Source organism: Notothenia rossii (assembly GCF_949606895.1).
Source record: "Notothenia rossii genome assembly, chromosome: 1".
Classification (NCBI taxonomy): Eukaryota; Metazoa; Chordata; class Actinopteri; order Perciformes; family Nototheniidae; genus Notothenia; species Notothenia rossii.
In genome coordinates, this window is record NC_136912.1 from 42,310,712 (window position 1) to 42,326,504 (window position 15,793).

At 41.5% G+C, this 15,793-nt stretch overlaps 2 protein-coding genes across 3 annotated transcripts in view; both read right to left on the minus strand.

Moving 5' to 3' along the window:
- Positions 1-6,265, minus strand: part of LOC307043755 (E3 ubiquitin/ISG15 ligase TRIM25-like) — a 34,071-nt gene extending 27,806 nt beyond the window's left edge. The window contains exon 1 of the mRNA XM_079688540.1: positions 6,248-6,265. The gene's annotated coding sequence lies outside the window, so the exon portion shown is untranslated. The remainder of the gene's footprint in view (positions 1-6,247) is intronic.
- Positions 6,266-7,233: 968 nt separating this feature from the next.
- On the minus strand, positions 7,234-15,386 carry LOC307043739 (E3 ubiquitin/ISG15 ligase TRIM25-like). 2 transcript variants are annotated; one of them, XM_079688494.1, is made up of 11 exons: positions 15,132-15,386; positions 14,271-14,899; positions 13,881-13,976; positions 13,419-13,652; positions 13,025-13,193; positions 12,824-12,856; positions 12,216-12,389; positions 11,309-11,368; positions 10,541-10,675; positions 10,156-10,215; positions 7,234-10,069 (listed from the first exon to the last, which is right to left on the minus strand). In XM_079688494.1, exons 2-11 carry the CDS (start codon positions 14,871-14,873, stop codon positions 9,537-9,539), a joined length of 2,097 nt encoding a protein of 698 aa, XP_079544620.1. In that variant the 5' UTR covers positions 14,874-14,899; positions 15,132-15,386; the 3' UTR covers positions 7,234-9,536. The 2 variants fall into 2 exon arrangements, with proteins under 2 accessions (XP_079544620.1, XP_079544621.1); XM_079688495.1 differs by having other exon boundaries at positions 10,595-10,675; positions 15,132-15,381.
- Positions 15,387-15,793: the final 407 nt, after the last annotated feature.

The window sequence follows — 15,793 nt, forward strand, 5'->3', positions numbered from 1 at the left end:
AATGCTGCGTTCACACCGGACGCGACTTCGCTCTAATCGCTCGAGTTTCACCGCTGCTGCCAGCTGTGTTTACTCGCATCATTCAAACAAGACGCGCTGGCTCGGGAGCTACAACTACAAAAATGAACATATTTTACCGTGATTAAATTGTAATACACGTTTCTCAATGATGCCGAAGTAACAACATACTGATACCTGTTAGAAAAAACCATGAATTAATGCTTGACAAGTCTACAGACAAGACGGCAGGCGAAAAACCTTTTAAAATGCTTGTTTTCTGAATGGAGATTGGGTCGACCAGGCTAAGCTAACGTTGTATATGCTCACTCCACACTCACAACAACGGCCTACAGACATAAATAAACCAGCGACTGTATTCGCCATGACACAGACAGTCTGTGGTTTGTACTTGTTTAACTTTTGTCCAGTTTCTGAAAAGATATGAGGAGCTGTGATCTCTGTTTGCTAACTGCTAACAGCTAACTGCTGATGTTTTCTGGTTGAACGTCAGTGGCAGGCTGAGATCCTCACCACTGCTGTGTGTGTGTGTGTGTGTGTGTGTGTGTGTGTGTGTGTGTGTGTGTGTGTGTGTGTGTGTGTGTGTGTGTGTGTGTGTGTGTGTGTGTGTGTGTGTGTGTGTGTGTGTGTGTGTGTGTGTGTGTGTGCAGGGGCGGAGCTTCCTACAGGCAATATAGGCGGTTGCCTAGAGCGCCACCCAGAGGGGGGCGCCAAAAATTGCAACAAAAAAAAAAAAAAATTTTTTTTTTTTTTTTTTTTTTGCTTGGCGCAGTTTTGGCGCCCCCCCTCTATATCTGCAACCATTATTCTTACATAAAAAAAAAAATTCTAACATAAGGGAAAATGAGCCAAAAATCTAAAACGGTCGGTCGGTCTAAGAGCCTCGGCTTTAGGTGTTCACAGTCAGAACATGCTAGAGCGCTGTGCATTGATGGGTATCGGTCAAGTGTTTATAAAATTGAGCGTTGAGGAAAGAAAGACTAACGTTAGAGAACTATGAAGAGGCAAAAGCCATCTGGGGCGCAGTATAAAAACAGAAGAAAAGAAGAAGAAGAGAAACGTGCCAAGGTGAAAGGTATGCAATTTTGATTGTATTGTCAACATTAGCGAATGGATCATGTAATCTTGCTAGTTAGCCAAGCCAACGTTAGCTAGCCAGCGTTTGTTATTGCCATTCAGTCGAAACTGTCATAAGGCTATTTTCTTTGTGTCATGAAATAGAAATATTAGTAATAATAACAATGTTAGTTTTGGTGTAGCGAGCTAGCCAGTGTGGTGGAATGTTAGTTAGTTGGTAACGTTAGCTAACGTTAAGTTTACCTCAGAAAGCACATTGACTATCCGAGTCAAACATTTGCCAAATTCAACCCTGTCATAATGTGCGCTAACGTTAGCTAACTAGCTCAGTGGTTCTCAACTCCAGTCCTGTTGAATGTTTTCGTTCCAACCCAGAACTAACACACCTGATTCAACTGTTCTAATAAGATAGGCATAGCTCTTGATTAGTTGAATCAGACCTGTCAGGCTGTCCTAATGCTTACTAACTAAATAATAGCTACATTTAACAAATGGAAATTATTCAATGTTGATAATACACATTTTGTTATATCATTTTAGATTCACTTTTAAAATATCTGGGACCATCTGCTGCATCAGTTGACAAGGAACCGCCATGCACCTCAGCTGTGCCGGCTTCTTCAGGTGAGTGCAATGTGTCAAAAGATGTTCCTGATGATAAATAATTGAATGTGAAATCCAGTCAATATATTTGCTCTTGTGTGTTCTTTCTATATTTATAGACCTAGAACCACATGAAGGAACGTCAGAACAGCAAGCTGCTCATCCTGATGAGATGACCACTGATTCCACCCTGCCACTGACCACTGTGTTTGTTTGTTCGGGTGAGTACAATATGTCAATAGATGTTCCTGATGTGATGATAAATAATTGAATGTAAAAATGACTGTCGTGCCATTTCTAATCCAGCCAATATATTTGCTCTTGTGTGTTCTCTATATATGTATAGGCCCAGAACCACTGCAAGGAACGTCAGAACAGCCTGCTGCATCTCATCCTGATTGCACCACAGATTCCACCCATACACTCTTCTCAGGTGTGTGCCTGATGAATGTAAAGATGTTTAGCTATAAACCTAATTGTCCTCATGCTTTCAAATAATTGCTTTCTGTTTTTATTTACATTTTACACACTGTCCCAACCTTTTTGGAATTGGGGGTGTGTGTGTGTGTGTGTGTGTGTGTGTGTGTGTGTGTGTGTGTGTGTGTGTGTGTGTGTGTGTGTGTGTGTGTGTGTGTGTGTGTGTGTGTGTGTGTGTGTGTGTGTGTGTGTGTGTGTGTGTGTGTGTGTGTGTGTGTGTGTGTGTGTGTGTGTGTGTGTGTGTGTGTGTGTGTGTGTGTGTGTGTGTGTGTGTGAAGATATTGTGAATATGAGGTGAGAAAATGTGCTTCACATGCCCTCCAGATGGAGCAAAGACAGACGATCCACTACCAACCGATCCTGCTGACTGCCCTTCAAATCTCACAGACACAATGAGGACAGAGTTTGTTCGGAGAGGACCATATCAGATAACACCTGATTTCATTTTCCCAAGGAGAGATGATGGGAGAAGTTGCCACCACCAGTACTTCAGCAGGACCTTAGTAAATGGAGAAAGGATCAAAAGAAGTTGGGTGACATATTCAAAAAAGAAGAACAGTCTTTTTTGTTTTTGTTGTCAACTTTTATCTCCAAAACAAATTCATTTAACAAATGCAGGACTGTCGGATTGGAAAAATGCAAGTGCTGCTTTGACCAGCCATGAAAATAGTCCGGAACACCTGAACAATTTGGCGTCATGGAAAGAATTGGCAGTTCGATTAAAACAAGGTACAACAATAGACAAACAAGAGCAGGCCCTCCTTGAGGCAGAGAAGAGTCGGTGGAGAGCAGTGCTGACACGACTGGTTGCTATTGTACAGTCTCTGGCAGGGCGAAATATGGCATTGAGAGGAAAGACAGAAATACTCCACTCTCCTTCAAATGGAAACTTTTTGAAAGAGGTTGAGCTTTTGGCGCAGTTTGACCCAGTGATGAAAGACCACATCCACAAGATTAAAAGTCAAACATCCCACCACAGCTACTTGGGCAAAACCATTCAGAATGAGTTGATTGAATGCATCAGTGGAAAGATTCTATCAACAATAGTGCAAGAAATAAAGAAATGCAAGTACTTTTCCCTCATTTTAGATTGCACCCTGGATGTTAGCCACACTGAACAGCTGTCAGTAGTCATCAGAATTGTGACACTGGAAGAAGACCCCCAGATTAAAGAGCACTTCATGGGATTCCTAGTAGCAGAGGAGTCCACTGGTGAATGTTTGTCCGCCCTGATTTTGAAGAGGCTGGAGGAGTTGCAGATTGCCTTTGATGACTGCAGAGGACAGTCATATGACAACGGCGCAAATATGAGAGGGAAGAACAAGGGAGTACAGGCCAGGCTACTGCAGTTGAACCCAAGAGCTTTGTTTGTGCCTTGTGGGGCATATACACTCAATTTGGTCATTGCTGATGCTGCCAAAAGCTCCAAAGATGCCATATCATTTTTTGGCATTGTGCAGAAGCTATACTGCCTGTTTTCTGCCTCTACACAGAGATGGGCCATCCTCAAGAAACACGTCAACCTTTCACTCAAAATGTGGTCAGAAACCAGATGGGAGAGCAGAGTGAAAGCTGTGGAGCCTCTGCGATATGAAGCCGCAGCTGTGAGAGAGGCACTGCTTGAGGTGAGAAACCAGGCCAAAGACCCAATCATCAGGATTGAAGCCCAGTCTCTGGCAGAAGAAGTGGGGTCATTCCGCTTTTCACTGTGCACAGTGGTCTGGTATGACATGTTAAGTCAAATTCAGCAGGTGAGCAAAGTCCTGCAGTCCCAAACAATGCAAGTTGATGTAGCAGTAAGTCTACTGAAAAAGACTGAAAAAGCTCTCAAATCCTACAGAGCCACAGGCTTTGTGGCTGCACAAACATCAGCCAAGGACATGTGTGAAGACATGAATGTGGATGCAGTCCTTGTGCAAAAGCGGCTGAAGTCAACAAAGAGGCACTTCTCATATGAGTCTCCTGATGAGCCATTGAGGAATGCCTTGCAAAATCTGGAGGTAACGTTCTTTAACGTGGTGGTAGATGCTGCAGTGTCAGCACAAAAGGAGAGGTTTACCACTCTTGAACATGTGCAAGACAAGTTTGGCATTCTGTACAACTTCCCAGACCTGCCACACCAAGAGCTGATGAAGCAAGCAGAGGCACTTGCACACACCTTAAGCCATGGAGGGCAATCTGATTTGGATGGGAAGGAGCTGGCTCAGGAGTTGGAAAATGTACCTGACTTGCCATCAAAGAGCATGACAACTCTTGAGTTGTTGAAATTCATACACACAAAGCAGCTCACCGAAATATATCCCAACTTGTGTATTGCTCTGCGGATCAGTGCAACGCTACCAGTAACAGTAGCTTCAGCCGAGAGGAATTTTTCCAAATTAAAACTCTTGAAAACATACCTGAGGTCCACCATGGCTCAAGAACGCCTCAGTGGTCTGGCTGTAATCAGTATTAACCATGAGGTTGGTGGTCAGATTTCATATGATGATGTGATTGATGACTTTGCAGCGAGGAAGGCCAGAAGGATTGCACTGTAAATGGAAACCAGTAGGAGCTAATATGTAGGCCAACCTTGTGTGATGATAGGGAGTGGAATGTAAATAGTTCTTGAGACAAAGTGAATTTGTAATTTTTATGTATTTGTTTGTTTATTTAGCATATTATATTTTGATTATTTGACATGTGTAACATATTTTACAATACATAATTTTATTTTAAAGCAAATGTGCACGTTATTTTATTGTTTGTTATTGTTATTATTATTATTGTTTGTTAGCTAAGTTGTTCGTTTTAATTCTTTAGTGTGCACTTTACATTTCTTCTTAATTTTCTTTGAAAGCAAATTTGCACATTCTTTTATTGTTTGTTATTGATATTATTATTGTTTGTTAGCTAAGTTGTTTATTTGTTTTAATTCTTTAGTGTGCACTTTACATTTATTCTTAGCTCTTGTTCTTGCTTGTAATAAATAAAGCTGCAGTACTTTACTGTATAACTGTTAAGATGTTTTGATATTTTCTTTGGGGGGGGCGCAGTGGTGAAGCTCGCCTAGGGCACCAAATGTGCTAGGTCCGCCCCTGTGTGTGTGTGTGTGTGTGTGTGTGTGGGGTGATGAGGCCCATGATCGTAGCTGCTCATGCTAGCTTGTCTCAGCTAAAGGTGGAACGGAGATTTGGTGCGTGGAGTTCAACTCTGAACCTATCTGGGGTCAGAGTTCAATTTCACGCACCAAATCTCCATTTCACTTACATATGTACATACAAAATGTGTGCTTTTAAAATGTTATATTCAATATTGTCATTTTAAAAATAAAAATGTATTCAATAATTTTTTTAGACGGAGCTCCATGGTGACTTGTGCTATTTTTAGAACATGCACGCGGGCGACCAATTTCCCCCCTGCGGGCGACTTAGTGCCCGCGGGCACCGCGTTGGCTACCCCTGGTCTAGACCCTCTGCCTTCACGGCCACCCTTCTGGCAGCGCACCCGACCCCATCGCTGTTTCCCGTAGGTGGTGGGCCCGCGGGACGGAGAAGCGGAGGTGTTGCCAACGTCGCCTTTTCGGGCTGTGCCCGGCCGGGCTCCGTGGCAAGCCCGGCCATCAGACGCTCGCCGACGAGTCCTCCTTCTGGGCCTGGCTCCAGAAGGGGACCCCGGGCTTCCTCCGGGCCGGGTATCCTCACTTCGTGTGTCGTCTTTCATGAGGTCTTGTGAACCAATCTTAGTCTGGCCCCTTGCCTGAGACCAATTTGCCATGGGAGACCCTACCAGGAACACAAGGTTCCAGACAACACAGCCCCCAGGTTCATCAGGGCACACAAACCTCTCTACCACGGTAAGGTGCTGGTTCTTCAGAGAGGCTTTAAAGTTGTAACATTTTTTTTACAATGTTACAACTTTAAAGTTGTAACATTGTAAAAAAACATCAAGCTTTCACTGCTCAAACAACTCTCAACATACAATCGATCATCTCACAATATTCCTGTTATAGAAATAAATGTGTAAACCAAGAAACACATAATATGTATCTGAACAGGTCGTATGCCTAAACACTACATTTACCCCAACATACCTTCTCCGCTGGTGCAGCTAACTAAGCTCTCTGGGAAACATTCAGGCAATATAGTGTGTGTGTTATCTCTGATAAGAGGGAGAAACTCATGACTTCTGACGAAGCAAATCTCTCTCTCTCTCTCTCTCTCTTTTTTTTTGTAGGCAAGCAGTTCTTAAGGTTAGGGTTAGTTTCCAAGAAACGAATGTTAGTTTATCTAACATGCCCAACAGGGACATCAAAGTCCCAACAAGCCCTGGACCTGATTACAGTTTTAGGGCTTTGTCATAGCTCTCATATAGCCTAGAATCTCTGGATAAATACAGACCAGTTTAAGCCCATAGAAATGATTATAACGTGATTAATACATAATGTAAACTGTAATTAAGATGCACAACTGAAGTCGTAAATCTACCCCATCAAATTCAGAGGTTAAATGGACTTTTAGCCCACTATATTTAATACCTTTACTTACTGTGCAGATTTGCATTAATGATGTGACATATCAACTCTTCAATCAGACTTTTAAGGATTTTACTATATGGCACACTATTTCAGGTATCCTAATATATAATTTGAAGACCCTAGAGTTTTTTTTTTTAATGGCCATGGCATTGTTACAATGATATTGCAAGTCAATGATGCAAAGATAAAGAGTTTTACATTGCTTTTAAAAATTGCTTTTCATTAGGCTGAATTGCAACTAGTTGCTAGCTGCGTGATGCCTCTACTGCTGAATAGATGAGAACAAGCAGGAAAAGCATATTTAATGGGATTCCCAAATGTTCATCAGATTAAGAGTAACACTGACATTTTGAGGATCAACTATAGTTTTCAAGTTTCCCGTGAGGACAATATATAAATGTAATCTCTCTGCATCTGAACGGCCCACAGATGTCTTTAGATATCGATTCTATCACTTATTGGTAAGAAATAACAAAGGGAGAATTTCCAAAAATGCATGAGTGCTCTTTTAACCACCTGTGTCTTCGCAAAAAGAAAAGAAACGTTTTTGCACACTTTATTAATAATAAGCATTGGTTTATTTATTTAGAGATTGATTTAATGTAAAAGAGCCATAATCACTGGAATTTTAAGACAATGGCAAACATTAAGCATTACACAAAGGTTGGTTTGGTTTGACAGTGTTATACAACCCTCAACCATATATGATGCGAAGAACAATGAACCCAGTTTCCGTAAATGCACGGCAAACAAACAAAATGAACATCACGTCACAGGAGTCTGCAGAGCTGTGTCCCAAACCACAGCTCTTCATTGTGTTGACTTGTGTTAACAGAAAACAGCAGATTTCATTATACAGGTTCAGACTTTACATGCAATGATGTACTGTTCCTTCACACAATAGCATGGAGCCTAATAATAACACTGTACCTGAAGTGCATTGCCTGAAACGAATCTGAGATATTTCAACTTATCCAACCATTAAGACTCAAAACTGAGATCACGTCCAAACCTTTACCAGCTTTTCAGCAAAATCATTATGGAAAAACTTTTCTTTTTTTTTCCCGGAACCCCTAAAACCTGTGAGGTTATTGGAACAGACAACTGTGTTCAAACGGCTAACTTAACCGTGAACGTACCACTGCATGTTGTGTAGACAGATCTCTACTGCTAGACACCCATACAGTTTGTTGTTTCACACGATTTAGCACCTGCAAGATGAGCACCATCATCATCTTACAAGCCGGGGTAAACTTTGTATCACACAACAAATAATTAACCCCTGTGAAACTATACAGCTAACTAGCTTCATACCACCTTACACAAAGCCAACAGACCAGGCTGATGGCTTGTTGGTTTCATTTGCCCACCATAGATGTGAAATTGTATATCAATGTACATCTATGGAGTAAAGGATGCAAGAACGACACCCGTTTCCGTTCCCTCAATTATTTCCTCTAACGTCACCAATAAAAAGGTAAAATCCCATAAAAACAATCAAAAGGAAAGATTCATCAAAACTTGATGGAGCTTGTCTATATGACTTTAATTCACATCAGCCGAAAAAATGTCAGAGAGTTGATGAAGTGATGCTTTAAAGCTGGGCGATATCAACGATATATCAACAATCACATCGCAGAAACTAATTATGTTCTGCCAATCAACTTGCAACCTTACAGTGGCGTAAATTAGCAATTGAAAGTTAGAGAGAAGGGTATTAATATAAAAACTGAACAATCATGAGAAAAAACCCTCCAATATTCTCATATTATAAGAGGCATTCATTTGTTGGAACAATTCTGTTTTTTTTGCAAATGTATACCTGTATAGTATCAAAGAACATTGGCGTTTTGTCAATTTCTGAGCTTTTTATTTTACATTTTCAACTTAATCTCTATCAGAATTATTAGCATTTTTTAAAGTAGTCTGAAATGCACAAGCCATTAAACACGGATGGTTGATTATTGATTTTGGATCAAAAGGTAAAACGATTTAGAGACTGTAAGGAATCTTTTAAAGGTCATCAGAATGAAAAACAAATAACTTGATCAAATGTTTTGCCATATCGCCCAGCCCTATAACCTTAAGAGCTTCACTTCAATGCACTCCAAAACGATCGTACATTTTCCACATGCGGACATATGAAAACACTGTACTGACACATGCTGGACCGTGACGTAATAATTCACTTCTTTATCCAATCACAGTCACAATACAGAAGAAAGACTAGCACACACATGCTGTACGGTAAGAGTACAGTGCGCGTTCTGTTTGCTTCTTATAATCCTAATAACAGAAGTCATATCGATGCTCAAGTGTGTTCAAACCACCTGGGATGCAGTTTATAGACTGGAAAACAGAAAGCATGTTGCTTTTTACGTGTTTAAAAAGCCGTCTTAATCGTTTTTGGTCACATAACCCAAAATTCAGCTGCTGTAAATCACAGCTAGCATAGCTAACAACAACAGTGATGGCGCTATCGTTTGCATCCGAGTCCATTTAAGTTTAGAAGATAGGGACTGTGTGCTGACATTTTCAGACAAACACATTTGAGTTATTCCTTCATTTTCTTTGTTAAAGCCAAGCTAAATCAGCGAGCACTCAAAGTGGGGACAATCAAGTTTCACCTGACACACTCCAACAGCACAAAGAACAATTTAGTTGCAACTTCAACTTCAAAAAGGCAACATTGATTTTGACTAAAAGTTAGCTGGAGGTGGGTTAACAGGGAATGTCTTAATATGTAATCAAAGCAATGTATTATATTCCATTATTATGAGTGTATTTAGAAGAAAAGGCTGTGTATTACGAGTGTGCCCGCATGCCAATTCTGTGCATATACTCCTCATGCCTGAAGCTTGCACACAGAAATGGACGAGCCACTTGAGAAAATCCAGAAAGCTGGACACACAGGTTGGGCAAAGGGGAACACAAAGGTGTGGAAGGGATACGCCCTGTCTGCCACGTTATAGAACGTAGCAGTGCCCTCGTCACAATCCAACAGCACGCCTACGCGCTTTGGATTGGGATTGACCAGCACGGTCTCATTGCTGTTGTGCCAAGCGGACAGCTTGACGTTGAACCACTCGATACACCAGGACTGGTCGTTGCGGCCCAGTCGACTGGTGGGACCTTTGCGGTCAATGTTTCTGTAAGCCAAGCCTACGCCAATGAAGTTGTTGCAGCTCAGTAGCACTTCCCAGTAGTGGCGGCCTCGAGAGAAACTCTGACGAGCGAGCACCTGGGAGCAGACGGAGAAGCGTTCAGGGCAGTCGGGATAGTCTGTGTGTTCATCTGACACCGAGGCCTTAGTGAAGCCCTCACACAGAGCGATGCGCTTGTGGGCCGTCTTTGGATCCAAAGTGAGAACTGTACCATCTGGTAGGGACAAAAATCAACATTTTCACAACAAACTTTGTTGATACCATAATAGGGGATGATGCCTCCTACAATCATACACTTACATTTCAAAAGTTCGGTTCTCTTTTCAGCAGATGTTATGCTTGGTGGAATGTCCGACATTTCTGCAACAGAAGACAAAAAAATCATTTGTCTTCAGGCTAAGTGAACAAAACAAGGAAAACAATTGAAAAGAGCATCTTAAAAAATGGCATCTCCAACGATTACCATTTAGGTCTGTTCTCAGGTGTTGAGGACGACTAGTGAATGCATAGGTGAACACGTTTAAAAAAGAAGGCAGACTGGCTAATTTCCCGTTTGCAATTTAGGTGGAAGGTTTTGAGAACAATTGTAGAATAAAATCATCTGGTACAGCTGAATCGATTTGAGTTTTTCTTACTCCAAAAGATGGTAAATCAGTGGTGTACTCTTTTATTGGATGGCTTCTACCTGGTTTATTAAAATAAGGTGGAGGAGTACGGCTTCTGGGTTGGATTATCCCACCTAAATCCAAGAGGTTTTCTGTTGAGCGTTCTTCATTCTTTTGTCCAATATTGTCTTTTGCAGCTTTGAGAGGTTTCGGTTCTGAAGATAAAAAAAGATAGTACATTTGTTATACTGCAGTAATAATTCTGAAGAGCTGTCAAAGGGATATTTCTGATGTTTTGAAACGGGGTTTGTATAAAAGGTACAGGAGAAAAAGGGTCAGAACACCCCAGTCTGAAGAAACATACAGTATATTGAACAGCTGTGGACAGTGGCAGCAGCAAAACCTATTTTAGCCATCTAAAAAATAAATAAAACGTGTCTGTTGTTCGAAGCTGGGGACGTGCCAACAGCCATCTACTGTATGTTACGTAGTGACTATAGAGAAATAAAACTGGCCTTCACTTCAAAACTACCCCTTTAAGTCTTATTCAATTGCAAATCAACATGCACAATTAAAACATACTTCTTACACTAAACAACGAACAAGTACATCACACACACATTTTCTCTCATTGATATAAATGGGGTGGACAAAATATTAATAACAGGTCTCAGTAGGACATTAAGAATTCAATAGCACCAAAACTACCACATCCAAAATGAACATTAAGTTGAATCAACACCTCCTTAAAAAAACGGAATATTATAACTTTCATAAAAAGGTAGAATTTGTTGCAAATAAACTTGAGTGTTATCCATATGTGGGACCAAATTTAGACACTTTCTTACTTTGAGACTTCTCCTTTGGGCCTGCTTTGTGTTGAGAACCTGGACCTGTCCGTTGCGGCTCTGAGAGAGGGAGAAACAAAAGAAAAGGAACATGTTATACTAATAATAATACATTTGATTTATATAGCACACTTTAATAACAATGTCACCTCAAGGTGCTTCACAAAGCTATAAGGAGAAAATAATAAAAACAAATACAATAAAAATATATCCGATACTAGAGCCAGACGCAATCCTCAAGTGTTCTTAAAAGCCCCTTGTTGTTTTCAAAACATACATCATAAGGCAAGTGAGAACAATTAATTCTGGTGATCCAAGTCTTATCTTAAAAAGGAGTCTTATTATGCTCAGTTTCAGTTTAGAATATGTATTTTGTGCCTCTACTGTGACATGTTTACATGCTTTAATGTTCAAACAGCTCTTTATTTGTTAAGTGTGTCTGAGAGAAAGGTTTTCTCAATATATAAAAAAAAAAAAAAAAAGTTATTGAGAAAGCTGCTCTTGTATTGGAGTCTTAGAAATGAGATCACTGAAATTAATTCACCTTGTGATAGTTGAACATACCTGACCAACAAACGATTAGCACCAACTTGAGGAATATCTTGAAATCGGGTAAGAGTCGCATCATTTATTTGATTTTCTGGATTTTTGGTTCCACCATAAACCAACTCACCTAAAATGCCAGGGTTAATATGTGCAAGTGCAACAAAGTTGTACATGATTGGCTTCACTAATATTTCTAAATCCATATTCAACTGTAAAGTTTCCCACTTAGAAATGGACCTGCACTAGCATCTTTTAAAAGATTCCGATGGCAGATGTTTTAAAGAGCTACGGTATTCATTAAGATAGGTGGTGTGCTGTTCAACCTCTGCGAGTACAATGGTACAATTTAAACCTTTCTTACTTGTCTTTTGTCCTGCCTTAAAATTGGGATCCCTGTTGTAGCCTGGTTGATGCTGGGGTGCATAGTGGTGTGGATGGGACCCCATGTAAACTGGCTGGTATAATGACTCGATGAGGGGACGACCTGGACTGTGGGACCTGGGGGGCCTTTTCTGCTTTAGAGGATTGTTGAATTCTGAAAGAGAGAAGGTAAAATAAGAAGACATTTTGTGCACTCATACGCGTTGTATCGCAAAAGCATATTTGCCATACACAGATTTTTAAAACGTTATTTTATCAAAACTACAGTATTGTGTAGGATCTATATATGAAAATGATTGGGATGTTATATTATTTTGTTTAGATTCTTCATGCGGTATTATTTTTGAACACTTGTTCGACTTTATTAGCTGCAGAGGGTCTGTTCTTACCAGACACGGCAGATGCTAACAGATACAGAAGATAACAGCTACTACATATAGGATATAGGAACACCTAAATTGCCTTTGCAATCGTGAAGCAAATATTCACATATAGCATTTTTCAGCGACTTCAAAGCTTTGCAGACGTGAGTTTATCATACACATTGGCAGATATTGTATTATAGGTTAAAAGTAGAGATTAACATACCAGATATGGGATGAGGTCCAGTGCTTTCCATTGCTGAGCCATAAACAGTGGAGAAGACATTGGAGTTAAATTCCAGTATCTCACAACACAAGCTCTCCAGATGCCCATGTTATGCTTTGCAACAAAAGTTGGCTTTATCATTATCCCATTATGCACCTCAAAATGTTAAATCTCCCATTAAAAGTGTAACTGCACATTCACCCGATTTGCGTATCAGCAGTCTGTCCTCAACAGGCGGTTTAAACATCTCTGTCAGGTGCTCCTTCAGGTCTGCACAAAAGGCCTGCGTGGCTTTCACCTTCTTAGAATCCAGGTTGATTTGAGGGGTGTAAGGGTCAAAGCTTGCAGCCTTTGGCAGGTTGACTGAAGCCTGGAGGCAGAAGAACAAACTGTTTTTATGCAATACGTTAGAAATAAGCTTTTTAATTTTGTATTGTGTATCTATTATGAGTTGAATACTGTCATTTAAAAAAAAAGATAAAAGGTTGTGATTTTAAATATAACATTATAAACACTATTTAACAGACAGCGTGATTAGTGTCTTTGTAGGCTGTTTAAAGGATAAGTTCAATTTGTTGCGGATTGATTGACTCACCTGTAGGAAGGCAAGAGTCTGGGACTGACTCAACAGACTGTGGATGTCTTCTTTAGCTTTACTCATATGAACAACGTTCTCATTGAACTTCTTTGAGAGACCCTTAAGCTTAGTCTGACCACTCTGCAGCTCGCAGTCAACAGCATTCAGAGCTTCACTCTCCTCTCGGACCAACATACCCCGGATCTGCTGATACTCAGCTGCCAGGGCCTTCTTCCTGTTGGTCGCTGAGTCCTACAAGAGAATCAGAACACATCAGTGGGCAAAAGCAAAAGAGTAAATACAGGGGTTAGAGAAAATGACAGTTATACCACACAAAGAAAAATCTCAGTGTTATGGTTTGTAAATGAACAATAATCCCTTGTTAATGTTTTCCTTTATTCACTCTTCTTCTTTCAAGAAACTATTTTTGGGGAATTCATAAGAATTATAAATAATGAAATGTCAATTATCCAGGACTACCTTTAGCTTGTCCTCCATGTCACCAATATGCGAAATAACTCGCTCGTTCTTCGTTATTTTCTCGTCAATGATAGCCAACTTGCCTCTCAGGTCGGACTATAAAACAGAGGAACAGGACACATTCAGTTCAATCAGGAAAATCATTATTAAGATTATTTAGTCAATTTAAACCACACACACACACACACACACACACACACACACACACACACACACACACACACACACACACACACACACACACACACACACACACACACACACACACACACACACACACACACACACACACACACACACACACACACACACACACACACACACACACACACACACACACACACACACACACACACACACACACACACACACACACACACACACACACACCTCCTTCAGGTTCCTCTGCTCCTCAGGGGACATAAAGGAGCAGCCTTTGTGGACCAGCTGGAGACAGAGGCTGCAGATGGGACGGCAATGCTGGCTGCAGAAGAGCTCCATCAGCTTGTGGTGGTCTGGGCAGATGCGCTCGGACAGGTCGCCGACAGGCTCACTCAGCTGGTGAACTCTAAATGTTGGGTTTTCCCGGTGAGGCCGCAGGTGCTCCTCGCAGAAAGAGGCCATGCAGGTGAGGCAGGTCTGCGCCGCTTCTGCTTCCATACATGTATCACAGCGTATGACATCCTGGCTCTCCGCTTGGCTGTCCTCTGCTGTCCCCAGGTCGGCCTCGCTCTTGGTCGACCGCTGGTTGAAGGTCTCCACGACGGTGCTGAGGACTGTGTTTTTCTTCAGCTCCGGTTTGGTGGGGAAGTGGGTCCGACACTGAGGACAGCTGTAGGAGTCCTTCCAGCTGGCGAGGATGCAGCCCTGGCAGAAGTTGTGTCCGCAGGGGATGGTCACCGGGCAGTCAAAGGGACACAGACAGATGCTGCAGCTCAGCTCTTCCTCCAGACTCAACAGAGAAAACGGACTCTGGTCCATCGCCGCCATCATGAAACTCCAGTGGGCTGGGCTCTGAGCTGCGAGGGAGAAACGAAACTTAACTTGCGCTATTCTTGCACCAGTTTCGATTCATTTAAAGGCAACATTTATATTCACTTCGACCAATTTCCTGCAGTTCATCGTTAAAAACTTAAATAGTGACAAAACAAAGTATGAAATGTTAGAATTTAGCCTTCATTCGACTTCCAAGCTCACGTCAACATGAACAGGGAACTCAAATAATAATTTAGTTTAAATCTCCAACAATACCTCGAGTCCTCGGGTATCCGTGTAGCTTTTCTTCTTCTTCTTCTTCTTCTTCTTCGTCTTCTTCTTCTTTTTATTTTTCTTCTTCTCCACACACTAAGAAGTGAAGCTGTTCAGGAACTAGTTGTACTATATCCTGTATGTCATGACTTCTACTCCTTCCTGTCTTGAGAGGACAATACATGTTGACAATGACAATACATTTTCGAGTAAACAGCAGCCGCAGCGAGAAGGGTCTAGCTGCGGCGCGGACAGTGGAGGTTGAACCTGTAGGAAGTTGTAGGAAGTTGTACTTCCAAATATGGTCAGAAGAGAGCACGCCCAACACGTGAGACTCTGACGAAAGGATATTTAAGGAGACATAGGCCCTTTCTCATTTCTCCAACTCCCCTCCTCGACTCCTATCCTCGATACTTAGTCCCGCCCACAGGAGATGTGAGCCGAGGAGGGGAACCGAGGAGAGAGGAGGGGAAGCAGCAGGCGGTTAGAGAAATGAGAACTCCTCTCCTCTGCCGGTCATATTAAAGCGACGTCCGTTAATTATGACGTGGCAACAGCTGCATCAGCTGTGAGTGTTTTGTTAGAGCGCTGTATTTTGTAATCTCTGTTAGATCAGCTGAACATTGTTCCCCCACATATTTACTTTTAATTCCATTCGCAACAAG